The following is a 15551-nucleotide window of genomic DNA, read 5'->3' as shown; positions in this document are numbered from 1 at the left end:
GCAAATCCCCAAGCCCACACGTAAAGCACAAAGGGCAACCAAGCCTTTAAACAAAAGAAAGGCCGAATGGCCAATGAAGTGAATGAACTAGAAGCCTCTGCTGACGCACTCCAGTGACTCAGAGTCTGGACCATGTATGGTTTGGTTTGGTGTACAAAGTTGTAAAACCCAACAAAAAATGTGGGGCCATGTCACATTTACCTAACATATTCACGATAGAAAAGTGTTAGACTTATAAATAAATTTTATAAAAAAAATATTTACAATATGATGTAGCATAATATAATTGTGTTTCACAAAAGTTTAATTTATTTCATTTTTAATTATATTGTGCCACATCGTGTCGTTAAATTTTTTTTTGAAAATTTGTTTATAACTTGTAAGCTTAGTATTCCTCTTCATGATAATATAGTTTGACCACAAAATCGATTCTAATGTGCACCAACGTTTGCAGCCACGGAAATGTCATCTTTTGTTTTTTTGTCATTTGTCCCATTCAAAATAACGTGTAACTCCAAAACCCAAATCTTGCAAGAATCAATTTATTTATTTATTTATTTTGGTTTCTTGGCATTTTTTTCCATGTTGAGATTGTGCAAAATAATTGTGGAGGCTGCAAAACCCATTTGCAAATATAGTATAGAGATAGAGTTTTATTATTATTATTTTTGATATGTCCGCATAAGAGGGAGAGAATAATTTAAACTAGTGACCTCCACTTCATTAGACATGGTCCTAGCCGATTGTACTACCCCTTAAAGACAATTTGATTATTATTATTATTTGTTCAGTTGCCACTTCTTAAAGCAACAACGTTAGCAAAAGCAAATTCACATTAAAGTGGTTGAAATAGACTTGAATACGTTTGATACAATGAAATGATGGTTACTTGACAATAAAAATGACTCAATGGGTTTTGCTAAAAATAAAAATAGGTAAAAATAGAATGACTATCATATTCATTCGTTACTTATAAAATATCATTTACTAAAATAAAATTTTAAAAATACTTCTATTTATAAAAATAATACAAAAATAACACCAACAAAGGACACATAGAGGATAGATAATTCAGGGATGGTTGCAACTTGCAACCGCCCTCAAGGTTTGATTGGGATGACGGATAGCTTCTGACTAGACCTTAATGAAAATAAGGAATAATTTTTTGAGGAATAAACCTCTCATGTGGTAATGGCATAAAAGACGGTTTTGCAGCACCCAATAGCATGAAGACACGTTATATAAAGCAAAAAGAATGCACAAAAAAACCCTACATGCTAATACACTTGATTTTCTCTCTTTCTCTTCTTCTCTCTTCTTCTCTGGGTCACACCGGCTAGACTCACGGGTCTCCTTTTTCTAGGCGGCATCCCTCTCCAGCGAATCCTTTAAGGTGATAAAATCTCTAAAGGGTTAATTTTTCTCTTTAGATTTTAGTTTTGAATCAAAAAACGAGTTTTGAGGCATTAGAAATGAGTTTTAAGGCATTAGAAATGAGTTTTGAGGTATTAGAAACGATTTTTGAGGTATTAAAATCTAATTTTGAGGCGAGTTTGCAGAAAAATGTGTCGGAGATGGTGACCCCGGCAAGAATCGAGTCACAGCTAGCGAGACCCACGCCGTGGGTTGTAGGTCTAGCCGGTCTCGCCGAAAATGGCTGGTATTGCCAGATTTGTTTGGTTTCTATTTAGATTGAGTGTTTTTGTTCTATTTTAATTTGTTGCATTTTTCTTGAAATGATGATGTATCTCATGCATATTGGGGGTGCCGCTAAATTTTTTTTTGCGTCGTATAAAATATATGCATCCTAAAAAAAATTTTTGGCGTCCTATAAAATATATGCATCCTAAAAAGTTTTCTTTTGCGTCCGCATCCAAAAAATTTGGTAATTCACACAATATATGCATCACAAAAAAATATCTATAAAAATTCATAAATATTAAACAAGTTAAATCACAACCCCGTAAGAGACAATCAAAGTTTATAAACATTAAACAATAACAAAATAAACTGGCATGCAGATATTAAAGTTTATTCAATCATTCAAATTAATAGTGAGTTTATTAACGAAACCATTATGCACCATAATGGACAGAAAAGCAACTGCAAGGCTAATAATAATGTTGTCTAAACATGTGAACTGTGTAGAAGAGGCAACTTGGGTAAAAGAAAAGAAATATATATTTATTTTTTAGGGTGCTGGTAACTTGGGTAAAAGTATGAGAAAATAATTTTTTTTCTTCAGGGTGCCGTGTCAGTGTGGAACTAGTTTGGAAAAAAGCAAATTTATTTATTTATTTTTTTTTAAAAAAAAAATCTTCGTGGCACCCCTAAAGCATAATGTGGCTCCGCCAATGGAGGCTAAAAAATGGCTTGTTGTTTATGAACCATCAGAATAGTAGGGCTCGCTTTTTTTAGATATTACTTTTAAAATTATTCAATTGTGCAGAGATATAATCATTCCTCGTTTTAGAGAAATAATGGTCGTGCAATCAAATGACATAATTCCCTTCAAATCTCTAACCGCACATCCCAATTTGTTGCATTATTCCTCATTGTACATGTTTTTTCAATAATTAAATTTTTTTTAAAAAAAAAAACACACACACACAGACAGATTTATTAAAAAAAAAAAAACTGCTTTAGCCCCCACTCCCACTATTTGTCCTACACTGTGCAAAGCGCATGCGACATAATTCAACAAATGGCGTCGATGATGAGTCATTTTCAAATTGGTTTCGACACAAAAAGTAATTTTTTTTTTTTTAATCACAAAAAGTAATTTAATTAGATCATCACAAATCTACAAAGTTAAAATAAAAGGAAAAGTATGCTATTATTTAGGAAAAGCACCCCACAAATTTTCCAACTTCCCATAAATGATAAAAGACCATAAATCGCCTAAAGTAAACCCCCCCAAATAAACGGGTAATTGATTTCCCCAACCTCTAAAATAAATCTGTTACAAAGGGTAAGAAGGGAGGTTAGGATCCCCATTCGAATCCCCATGATCTGTTACAGCGGACTAACGGCGAGAGGTCCCGCGCTTTGCCGCGCTAGCTCTCGAAGCCGGGACACGTGCCTTCTTCGGGGCCGTTTGATCCTCGTTCACGTCTATGCCCGCCATCATCCCTGATCCTCCGACCATCTCCGCGAACATCCTTTGTAGGTCCTCAAAACTATCCCCCTATTTTTATTGTTAAAAAGAATATATTACGATGATTACGCATATACCCTTGTGGAATCGAAATAAATACATTGGATTCAGGATAATATTTGAAAAAAGTACCTCGTCTTTCACATTGTTCATCAGAGAGAGCATCTCTTGCATGAAATCACAGAACTCCTGCTCACAAAATTTTACAAAATTCAGGGGCAAAGAGGGAAATATAGGAAAATAATAATTGAGCACTGATCAAAATAATGATATTTCCAAGGCACCATATTTTAGTAATTTTACCAAGCCCAACACAATGGCCCCAATCTGAGTGAACCGTGCCCTGGAAAAATCAATTTATAAGACGAAAAAATTACCAAGGCAACGATTTACCGCGCTCAAGACCAAAGGCATCAAAATATACGATGTCGTTCCTTTGGGACCACTACCACTACCGCCGCCGGTACCACCACCAAACTCTTCACGAAACGACATCGTTTGGTACCTAGCCTTGTGCGCAGTAAATCGGCCTTGGCAGGATCAAAGAAAAAACAGTACGGACTTCGTCTTCTTCCTCCAGAGGATCGTAGAGCCCGGCGTCGTACATCAACCGCTTCGACTGATCGGAGAGAACTGTCACAGAGAGGGATAATTAACGCCAGTCAATATCCACGTCAGCACAATGTAACGGAGAACTCGACGGCTGCGTTAAAAAGATTGGGGGGTAGAATCAGAAGATTAGAATGTTACCCGAGTAAGCCTCCTGGATTTGCTGAAACCGCAGCTTCGCCTCCCCCGCCACCCCGGGGTTCCGAGCCCACCTGTCCGGATGCCATTTCTATAAAAACCAAAAATCAAAAATTAAAAAAAGAAAAAAGAAAAAAAGACGGTTTGTCTGTTTTTAAAGAACAACAGGGAAAGCGGAGGAGGAGGAGGCAGGGGGGATAATGGAAACGGCGGCGTTTAGGACTGACCATAGCGAGCTTGCGATAGGCAGAGCGCACATCGGAGGAGGAGGCGTCCTTGCAAATCCCGAGGACGGAATAGTAGCACCAAGATCCGCCGTTAGACCCTCCTTCCCGATCCATCAAACAAAACCCGAATCCGCCAAAGCAAAATATCTCTGGCGCACAAGAAGAACAAGACCACCCGTTCAAACTTCAAACCATAGAGAGAGGAGGGCAACAAAGAATAGGATTATAGGAGACAGATGGGAGTTTTTAAGAGAGAGAGAGAAAAATATCTTGGTTGAGTTGAGGGTGTCAGTCGTCGGTCGTGAGTGGAACGAATATACTTAGGAGGAAACTTCGAGAGATTTCGGCCCCGGAGATCAAAAACACCTTTTATTTCCCCAATGGGACGAAGATATTTTCTCGTCGAAGAACTCAAATAGCCCTGGAATTTGGAGAATTACCACTGTCTGCCCTTGCGTGGATTTTTAGTTTTTTCTTTCGTTTATCGGTTAGGGGCGCTGCTCAATTGGAGCCGAGACCAGTATTGCACGTAAGTCTTAAAATCCGCTTGGCTTTTAAAATTATTAATAAATTTAAGATAAGTTATTATTAAATTATGATTTAATAATAATTTTAAAAGACATATAATTTTTTAAAAAAATAATAATAAAATAAAATAGTGGTATTTAACATTACACAATAATTTAATAATAATGTTAAATACCATTATTTTATTTTATTATTAAGAGAGAGGGAGATGTAACTGCAATAGGATATAATCTGTATTATTTGAATTCAAAATAGTGAAAATACTCTGTAATCTGTAATCTTTATTACTCTGTTTTTTTTTTAGTTTTTGTTTTCTATCCCAACTGTTTAGCTACCCTATGAATTGAAACATTAAGTTGCCAATTCCAATCCTATTTGTTTCCTTAAATCTTACACCTTTTATATACAACAACCTTTCTTAAGAAACGACATTAAAATAGTTGGAATTGCTTCCCAATGCTACAAATTATACACTAATTTTCGAGTAATGCTACAAGTTCTTTTTGTGTTATTTTTGAGTCCCTCTAAGAATAATGTGACCATTAAAATCACTATTGGACTTGTGATTGATTATTATTGGATTTTGATCAAATGATGATTTTAATAGCCACATAATTCTTAAATGGACACAAGAGAAACTTCTAGAATTACTCTTATCCCCCACATGTTTTGATAGTTATAACCAATAACCTAAAGTAGTGATGGGATAAGCTTTCTCATTTTTTGGGTTTGAAAGCTCTAGAAAAATCTTACTTTCTACTATTTTAAATAATTTGATCATAATCCTTAGAATGCCAACTATGGACACAAAATATGTTTGACACTCGGTCACTAAATAGACCATCAAATTATGAGAACCAAATTAAAATTTGAGAGTACCTTAATAGAATAGGATCCCCTCCATTTTAGAGGAACCATTTCATGGTTTAAGGGTTTTTTTTCATCTAATCACATAAAAATTTTAAATAATGTTGCAATATATTCATAATGTGATAACATATACACCATTAGCTATGTAAAATATAATTTAAACTATAAAATAGTTTCTTCCCAAATCTTACTTTAATGGTTTTCATTCCTTTGAAAGTAGCTTTTATTTATTTTCCCTTACTCTTGCTAGAAATAGAACCCCCGCCTACCCCCACCCCCCCACACCACCCCCCCCCCCCCCCCAAAAAAATAAAAATCCCATGTATATGTTGACCTAATAGTAGCTTGATTAATTAAATAAAGATACAATATATTAATTTCCAACAATAAAATAGACCATCAATGTTTCACTTCTACTTATCCAACACGATGGCCTTATTAGCACATTGGGTGGCTAACATTTCGGTCTCAAAAGCTGAAATCAACTTGATATGATGTTTAATTCAACAACTTTAATTAAGACGTGATTCTAATCATTTCGATGTAGTTGGATTATTGTATCTTTCTAAAATATGGTCCAATTACAGTAATTAGAAGACGAAAGTAGTCAGTTGCGTAGAAAATGTTGTATCTTTCATCAAATTTGATTGGATATTACACCAGTCTTCGGTTTAGGTACTCATTCTCCAATTAAAATTAGCTTCAAATAACCTATTAAATATTTTAGGTTTGTCATGGATTATACAAGTAACTTCATAAAATTTAGCATTAAGGTAATCAAACCTTTTGTTTTTGCTATTTGAAATGGACAAATTTTTCCTCCAAATTTGTTGAAGAAATTTCTTCCAACTCGGTCCATTAAACTGATATGTGTAAAAAATGCATATTTTTAAAGAGATTGATACGTTGGAGGGTCTTTTAGTGAGCCCATAATATAACGCGATGAGACATCACTCAATCCAAAAGCTTAAGCATACAAGTTTGACTCAAATATTCTATATATTAATTATTTACACTTATGACAACTTTTTAATGTGAGGCTCGAACCTTTCTATACTCACATGTGTATACTCGACAATCTCTCCCTCAAGTGTGAGTCCATTGTTATATTGTTATACTCTCCCTCAAACGGAAGCTTTTTATCAATCTTATGGGCCCTCTCCAAGATCACTTGTGTCCAAGCCTTTGTGTGCTCTGTCATGTGATTTTGCTTTGTAGCATCCTTTAATCTAATCTGAACTGTTCTATTTTAGCACATTCTTTATTCGTTTAGCTATGATATAGACAAATGCAAAGTATTGTTATTGCTTATGTTGAGAACCAAATGGTAGACAATTCCTCTTGAAGAATAGCTGTGTGGCTTCACATGACATTTACTACTTGTAAATTTGAACATTGCAGAAACCATTACAAAATAGGTCATATAAACACTATTTACACATTGATCTACATAATTAAAATTTAAACAAGAAAAAAAAAAAAAAAAGTAAAGGAAAGATGCCACACTGCTGCTACTTGTTCCCTTTGCTGCACTTAACAGGTATTTTACAAATTAAGCTTAACAAGTCTAGGATCAACTTAGCTCCTAATGAGAACTTAGTAACCAACCATTCTTTTGGAAGCAACAACCCGCATAATCTTGACAGCAGCCCGAATCTTACACCATGCCGCCTTGGGTTTTCCAGTCCTTGAAAAGACGTCAACATCCGAAGCAAAGAAAACATCATTTCCATGCTCCCATGTAGCAGGAAAACAAGTTGGCGTCTGAACCAGAGAATTGCCATATGCTGCCATATAATCACTTGGGAGAACTGGCAAATCTCCTAAATCGTGCAGTGATTCCTCCACTAAACCGTTTCCTAGCATTATGGGGTGACTGTTTTGTGCTATTGAAGGTTCGTATTGATTTAAACAGAACAACGCTTCTACTTGATCTGCATAGATATACAGTTTTAAGATAAATGGTGATTTAATAAGAATCATTATATGCTTAAAAACAGCCAGAATGCCTATTGTTTCCCTTTCACAAACCTCAAGTTAATCTATATGCATAATACAAGTCTTTATACCTTGGTGTGTGACTGGGGAGTCAATTTCTGAAACACTAAATGGATGATCTGATAGACTTGCTGGGGGCCTTGGTAAGCTCACAGTTGATAGGTGATTGACCGGGATCCAATCGTTCAAGTGTTTATATGCTTTCTTCTTCGCAGCTTCCACCCAATCCTGCCAATGGAACAAAGAAATGATGAGTTTCTAGCCTAAAGGAATGTTTGGGATATTGACATTCAATAAGAGCAATGATACTATAATGACCTAGAGAAAAACGCTAATCACATCTGCACTATTACTCTAAAATGACTAATTAATTTAGAGTTTTCATAGATTTCATTATAAAATTCAGTTTCACATAATAACTAGGCAATGTGGGACTTAACACCCATGACTATTTTTATAAACCACTCACTCTATACGGGCTTTTTCTCATCTTCCCAATATGGGATCGGGGTGTTACAAACTCTCTCTTAAATTCCTGACGTTCTCGTTAGGGTCACGTCATGCAGTGCTCCAGTATCACATGACATGGCGTTACAACCTAGCTCTGATAGCACTTGTAACGACCCAGGGAAAAGCGCAAGCCATATCTATACTGTTACTAAAAAAGAACTAGTCAATTTGGAACTTCCCTAGAATACATTATTAACTAGGCAATGTAGGACTTAACACCCATGACTATCTTTATAAACCAGCCACTCTATATAGACTTCTTCTCATCTTCGTAATATGGGACTGGAGTATTACAGATACAGTTCAGAAATGTTAATTTGGCAAGGATCTCTTTCCAAATAACCAACTCAATAAAGAAAAACAGAAAATGTGAAATTACAATAAGTGATTCACTGAAAAACAGAGAAATTATCTCCAGGATATTATTGCATACCTTCTCCAGTGGAGTTAGTTCTTCCACCAAACGATAATTATGGCCACCCAGTGTTGCTGCTACAACCTGGTAGATGGAATTGAACTGGAGGGCAAAATTATCTCCATATATGTTGTAAGTATAACGCATACCGTCATCTACATAGCGAGTCTTTGCTTCTTGTATGATTGTCTCCAATCTTTTCCCTGAAAACCTGCCTAGACTCTACATTTCCACAGTAGAAAGTTGGAAGGATTAGCTAATATGATATTGTTGAACTACTTAAAAGTGATGCAGAAACTTTATCCAAATACAGAGCGCCTTACCTTGAGTACTTCGCATTGATTGATTGCACAGGTCCGCAGGAAGTCCCCCACAGTCATAATTCCAGCAGCCATCAACTTCTTATGGTATGCACCATCTCTCCTTATGCTCTTCAAACGCCATATTTCGTCATCCAAGAGCGGATGGGTGTGTTTCTGATTCACTGAACAAAGAGATTTCTCGGTCAGTTATTGAATATAAATTAAATTAAATAATTAAATTCATCCCTCCTATCAGCTGATTTAACAGTCAATCTCATAGGTCTACCAATGGCTTACCTTCTCCACGGCGATCTTTTACCCTGAAGGGGTCACTTGTAGCTTCCCTGATTCTTTCAGCAAAATGTTTTTGCACAACTCTTGCTCCTAACCTGAACCTCTTAGTTCTCATCCAGCTTGAATTATCGGTGAAACTGATTTCACTAATATCACCAGCACCTTCTCTCAGGGACACTATTAGATCTCCAGTTACTAATGGCCTTCTACCCTCCCTTTCACGTGAAATACTGGCGTTGAAATCCTGTTCGGTCCAGTCGTCTTCGTCGTCGAAACGTAAATCATCCTTGAGGGCTACAAGCTCAACCTTGATAGAAGAAAAGGGACCAGAGTTTACTCTAGTCCTGGAACTAGCATCAATCAGTTGAATTTGGATTTGGGAACCATCTTCAGCTCTTATGCTGGCCCCTGTAAATATGGTGGAGGGGAATTTTTGCACAAATTGCAGCTGCAATCTCCTCACTCCAGATGTTCCAGCCTGATTATGTGCGGGTCTGCTACAAAGTTAACACAAAATCAGTGAAAAATCTAATCTTGTAACCCAAACCAAAAAAGAAAAGAAAAGAAGAAGCAGTTTAAAGGTGATACAAAAATACTGCAGACTTATTGGAAGCCTTGAAAAAATAAAACTTGATTTGACCCTGAATTTTCCTGGTAAAGGTATCAGAGAGACAAAGCATGTGTAGAACATAAATGTTCAAGAACACAAACAATCAGGCAAGAGAACAGACCTTGGAGATGGGTGAAGTGATAGCAGTACAACACGTTCCACCTCCTCCCGCACCTATTTGATAAAAGATATGGACTATAATAAACCCCAGAGGTTTGAAACTGAGAGTGCTTGAATATCTCAATGAATACAGCCATTCATTCAACAACGACATTTTGACAAACAGATGAGTTTCACAAACGTTGGATCTTTTAAGGTATCACATAGATGTGGTTAACATATCCCATACTTAAAATTGGATGAAAATAATCATTAACTAATTAACAGAAACTAATGTAACCAGTTGATCAAGTAACCTGTGCAGCGAAGGAGGTTAAACTGAGAAATTTTACCATGAATAAAGTAAAGCAATTGAAATAACCAAATGAATTTTAAATAGTCAATAATAATCATGAGATCAATCACTAGCTAGCCAACAAAAGCAAACCTTTAATCAAAAGTGTCTTGTACCAGTTGATGGAGTATGGCGACTATAGCCTATGCAACCAAGGAAAGACAAGACTGAGAAATTTTTACCATGTATATATGGGAAATAAAATTAACACAGCCAGGTGACTTCTAAATGGGTCATTGAGATCAAACACTAGTTACCCAACAAAATCAAACCTTTAGTAAAAAAGATTGTCTTGTAGCAGCAACCAAGGAAGCTAAACTGGGAAGCCATACACCATTAGAACAGTAAGAGGAACCAGAGAAAACAAAACAAATAAAAGGGCCAGCGCTTATATATGTTCAGACAATAATAGCTAACAGAGAAAAAACAAATACAAACAGAAAAAAACCGTATGTAAATAGCTAACAGAGAATCAACATACCAGCCGACGAAAGAAATTCTCAAAGAATTTGTCATTCAGGGGATCACGCTCTGTAATCAAGTGCCTAAAACCGCTGCACAAAAACCCACATTCAAAAACCCATAAAAGCATTCAAAAAAGGGAATACAACACAGAATCATACAAAACCTACCATGGATGAAGAAGTGATGGCCTGCACTTCAACATACGAAAACGATCGTAGTCATCCTCTCCACTAAACTGCCTCTTCTCCACCATCCAAAAAGGCTCAACTCAACAATCAACTTCTACAAACACGACAGTACTCCTCCGAGAAATCCGAAACTAAACAAGCCAACCAACAACTAGAATGTCTACGAAAATAAACAAAGGTCGATCTCGCTTTTATACGGAATGTACGACGAAGGTTCCGTTCACTTTCAGCTCCATCAAAAACAAGGACGTAATCGTGGAAGTCAACATTATAATTTATATCGTATATTCCATAAAGGTTTAAGGCAACAAGAACCAAGAAGATTTTATTCAACAAATATTCTGAAAGTATCATTAATTTTAGCTTAGAAAGTGGTCGAATCTAGATTCTCACCCTTCGGAATAAATCAACTAACAAGACTAACAGCAATTATTGAAAAGTACATTAAACATAGTATTACTAGAGACAAGTTATTATTGATTTTATCAAGAGAATCTAAAATATGCACCGAGTAAACGCGCGTACGCGTTACACAACTTTCCAAATATTTTCATTTGCGCGTGCCCATTCTTATCCAAACTCTTTAAACTTTAGTCAATTTATTTAAGATAAACGTTATAACTAACCGTCTTGAACTAACCTTTGGATATAATTTTATGTTTTTTAACAAGGAGGGATCCAAGAATTAGTTGAGACATTTGCAGTTAGCTCTATGTGGTATTAAATGAACTCAGAAGTTTTGAGGTACGCCAAAAAAACAATTTACTTTTAGCCAAGTTTTGTTAAATAGTGTGACACGTCAAAGCCAATAAATTTGTGACATGTACGTAACCTATTTGAGAGTTGCTTCTATGGGATTGCAGCACAAACCCATCATTTTGTGCCCTCTAACGAGAAATTGACCCCTCAACTTACTACGTACAACTTAAAATAATAATAATAATAAACACACCCGATCACATCCATATATATGGTGGGTTTTTTTTTTTTTTTTTTTATAAGTTGTACTAAGATGATGTGTCAATTTTTCATTGGATGACATAAAATGATGAGTTTGTATTACAATCTCATAAAAGTTATTCTCATTGTATTTAAGACAACGTCATACTAATAAAATTTATTAAGTTAGTAAACAGAATTTGACTTTGATAAATAAATTATTTTTTTGACATACTCCAGAGACCTCTGAGTTAATTTTGATACCACATGAAATTAATTGTAAATAAGAAAAACTACCATACCTGATTTTGCATTTTAGCTTTACTATTTATTTAATAAAGTGTCATTTATTTATTTTTAATTACTCACTTTTTAAATAAACCCTACTGTTCACTCTCTATTGTTGCACTACTCTATTTATTTAAATATAAAAAGCTAGAATATTCAACTAAATTTGCCAAAGGCCTTTCCAAGTTAGAGAGCTTTTTTGCTATAATACTAATCAAATTAGCTATATATATATATATATATATATATATATATATATATATTATATTGAGCGAGATGACGCCATGCTGATCTAGATGGACAGCTCTAATGTCTGTGATGATTTTCCATTGAGATTCTTCGTAGTAAAGTCTGCGAAATTCAAGTTTAAATTTATTGTCATATATACAAATAAAGCTAAAAAATAAAAAGTCTGTATATGTTCAGACATGCGTGCAAATAAACATGTGCAAATCATGTAACAACGTTTGAATGGTAGGTTTAAGAATAGTGTTTATAGTCAACAGGCATGTTTCTGTGCAATTTCCGGCATTTGCAAATTTTCAACCCTCCATTTTCCACGAAAATTCGACGAACATCTCTGCAGCCATTGTTACTTGTGCATTACTCTTCCCCAACCCATGGAAAAATGTCAAACTCCAGTAACCGAAGATAGTCTTGTATATCTTTCAAGATTTTTTGTTTTTATTATTTTTATTTTCTGAACATATATGATTTCATATTATTTTATTTCTTAAACCTAATAATAATAATAATAATATATCACAAACAACGTATCTAAGGACGGCTAAAAGTTATTATTTTGTTAATACTTTCAGTTGCTATAATATTGAGAGGCGTTACTGTCATCTAGAAGGCGCTACTCTCGAGGATCCGCTGATGTGTAATTGTCGAGTTCACAATTTAAGATTTTGTCATTACGAATCTCTTGCAAGAAGTTGGATTTTTTAAAAGCTTTTTGGGGAGCAATTTTTTCTTTATTTTATTTATACAATTATACCTATGAGCTTGAGCATGAGTAAATGTATTGATGGGGAGATTTTTCAATGGAATTTCTTGGAGAAGAGAGTGAGAAGCAAGTGGAATAGTCTATCTAAGAGGTAAAGTGTGTGTACGTACAATGGTCGATTTTCCTTATGTATATTGGGTCCTCCCTCTCTCTTCTAGACCCAATGATAGGATAGTCGTGCCTTGGTTGGACGTAGTGTTTTGATATTGAACCTGTCAACTTGGCGAAATATGTCTCCGATCAAGTGTCATCTATCTGTTAGTAATTAAGGTACAATCTTAATAGTGTAGTGGTGCCAAATTAAACGTCACCTACTACTATTCTTCTTTGTCAGGTTGCGAATTGCATACCCTAACTACGATATAGGGGTTTTTTGACATTGTCGAGAATGTAAAAAGTAGTTAAGGTGACATGGTGAGATAGCCATCCCTATGAAACCCCTTCTCGGGGTCCTCTTTTTGCGCATGGCCTAATTAATGGGCCTAGCTAGGTTGATATCGATTACACCACACTTGAAGTAAAAGACCTAATAAAAACCCCAAAATTCAAAAGTTTATGACCCGTGAGTTTGATGTATATTATTGTTCAAGTAGATAACCCTAATCTCTTTTGACTCTCGATCATGTCTTGGGCTATAGGATTAAATATCATTAATGTCAAATTGTCAATTATTTTGAAATCTATATATGATTGAAAATTGTAAACTAAAGAGTTAAATTTCAAATTCAAGATCTCGACTCTAATGTCAAGTAAAAATTCATAATAAAAGTAAAATATGAAAGAAAGAAAAAAGGCAAAAACAGAGAGAAAGAGAAAACATAATTTGGGGCGATTTGGCCTGAAAGACTTATATCTACCATTATAAAGAGCCTAATAAAACTACATTTTTATTGAATGACTTTGATAATATAGCAATGGAGCCTATTCAAATGACATGATCAGATTTTAATATCATTTGATAAGAGAATAATATCTCTTGTATTTGATAAGGAAAATTTTACTCTCTTTTTTTTTTTTTCGGTGTAAGACTGAGTCAGCTCATACTGAGTTGGATCAAAAAGTTGCGTTCTCTTTTTGTTTTTGCTAATTGATTGACTCGACTCACAAAACTGAGCAGGATTACTTGAATGTTGACTCGACCACCGCGCGTGAAGTGAAGGCAACAAATGTGAAATGGCGAGGTGCCAGAAATGACGGAGACGACACTACGATGAACTGGGCTGACAAAGAGCCGATGACGTGGGCCAAGATGGGCCGATAACAAGGCTGATTATAGGCCGAACTATATCAATTTGGGTCGATGATCTGATCATGTAACCCAAGAATCTGATAAACGCGTGTGTAGCGCAAGAAAGATGTGCATATGTGGGCTTGGTTAAAATCTGCCGCGGCACGTGAAGCACATGGAATGAAGAACAGTAATTTCAAAATCCTTTCTCATCTAAAAAATCTTGAGAAAAGTAATTGCTTCAAAAAAAAAAAAAAAAAAAACGTGTTCAAATAGTTTTAAGCAATATGGATAGTCCTATTATTATTATTATTTTTTCTAATTGAATAAGGAATAAAAGATTACAGAGAAGGATCTTTCTTATTTCTGATCTTAATGAAAGAAAAAATAAGAGATCCCATGAGAATGCTTCAAAAAATAAGATTGAAAGCAGCCCATTTAGTTAGAGTATGTGCACAAAAATTGGCACATCGATAAACTTTCACAGCATTCCAACTTTGAAAGGGTTTATTTTCACCAACAGATGATCCTAAATCATGAACGGAGTACGAAACTACTATAGGTAGAGGGTCAGGGGTAAAAAACAAAAAAATGCTGCTAAGAATTAGTTGACTAAAAAAAAAATGGTTAAATGCATTTCCAATACATGTACTTTGCGCTAGAATCAAATAGTTACTTCGGTTTTTAAAAATATTACAAATAATTCCTATGATAAGCAAATAAACACACTTGGTTCTTCGGTCATCATTCTATTATTTTTTTACGGAGCTCTACGTCACTCTTACACGTGGACTATTGGTACATGTAGTTTCAAGGTGACACATGGCGTGGTACTTGTGTTTTTGGGTGCCATGTCAAATTAAAAAATATTTAAAATAATATGTAACAAAAAAAAATAAAAACCTAAAATCACCAATTATTAAAAAATAAATAAAAATTATGGGGAGTTGGGGGTAGCTGGCCACCCCATTTTGGCCATAGGGGGTAGCCGACCACCCCCATTTTAGTTAGGAGTGGCAATGGGCAGTCAAGGGGTCGCCAAACCACCCCATGGCCTATGGGAGTAGTTCCAGTCACCCCCAACTTGCAAAATTGGGGTGGCTGAACCACTCCCAATGGCCAAATAAAATAAAATAAATGAAGGGTTTGCTTTGAGATTTTGGGAGTGGCCGAAATCAACCCCAGACAGTTAAGCCAAACGGAAGTTGCCGAGCCATCCTCAAAGATATTTATTCTTTATATATAATTAATTAGATATTATCAAATTTCAAAGAATTCTAAAATCCCTGTTCCCGGCTATGGCAAATGTCGCCTTTAAAACA

The 15551-nt window shown here is 35.3% G+C and overlaps 2 protein-coding genes across 4 annotated transcripts; both read right to left on the bottom strand.

Moving 5' to 3' along the window:
* Positions 1 to 2817: 2817 nt before the first annotated feature.
* Positions 2818 to 4329, bottom strand: LOC132171224 (Chaperone DnaJ-domain superfamily protein). Its single transcript, XM_059582488.2, has 5 exons — positions 4132 to 4329; positions 3908 to 3995; positions 3720 to 3790; positions 3290 to 3346; positions 2818 to 3187 (listed from the first exon to the last, which is right to left on the bottom strand). The coding sequence occupies exons 1-5, from the start codon at positions 4243 to 4245 to the stop codon at positions 3026 to 3028; spliced, it is 492 nt and encodes a 163-aa protein (XP_059438471.2). The 5' UTR covers positions 4246 to 4329; the 3' UTR covers positions 2818 to 3025.
* A 2547-nt stretch (positions 4330 to 6876) lies between these two features.
* On the bottom strand, positions 6877 to 11115 carry LOC132171083 (calmodulin-binding protein 60 B). 3 transcript variants are annotated; one of them, XM_059582300.2, is made up of 8 exons: positions 10745 to 11115; positions 10594 to 10666; positions 9780 to 9832; positions 9052 to 9545; positions 8776 to 8936; positions 8471 to 8674; positions 7599 to 7755; positions 6877 to 7463 (listed from the first exon to the last, which is right to left on the bottom strand). In XM_059582300.2, the coding sequence occupies exons 1-8, from the start codon at positions 10828 to 10830 to the stop codon at positions 7126 to 7128; spliced, it is 1566 nt and encodes a 521-aa protein (XP_059438283.2). In that variant the 5' UTR covers positions 10831 to 11115; the 3' UTR covers positions 6877 to 7125. The 3 variants fall into 3 exon arrangements, with proteins under 3 accessions (XP_059438283.2, XP_059438284.2, XP_059438285.2); XM_059582301.2 differs by having other exon boundaries at positions 9052 to 9542; positions 10745 to 11114; XM_059582302.2 differs by lacking the exon at positions 9780 to 9832 and having other exon boundaries at positions 10745 to 10837.
* Positions 11116 to 15551: the final 4436 nt, after the last annotated feature.

This window comes from Corylus avellana, chromosome 1, assembly GCF_965113065.1.
Source record: "Corylus avellana chromosome 1, dhCorAvel1.hap1.2, whole genome shotgun sequence".
Classification (NCBI taxonomy): Eukaryota; Viridiplantae; Streptophyta; class Magnoliopsida; order Fagales; family Betulaceae; genus Corylus; species Corylus avellana.
This window is presented reverse-complemented; position numbering and strand designations above follow the sequence as displayed.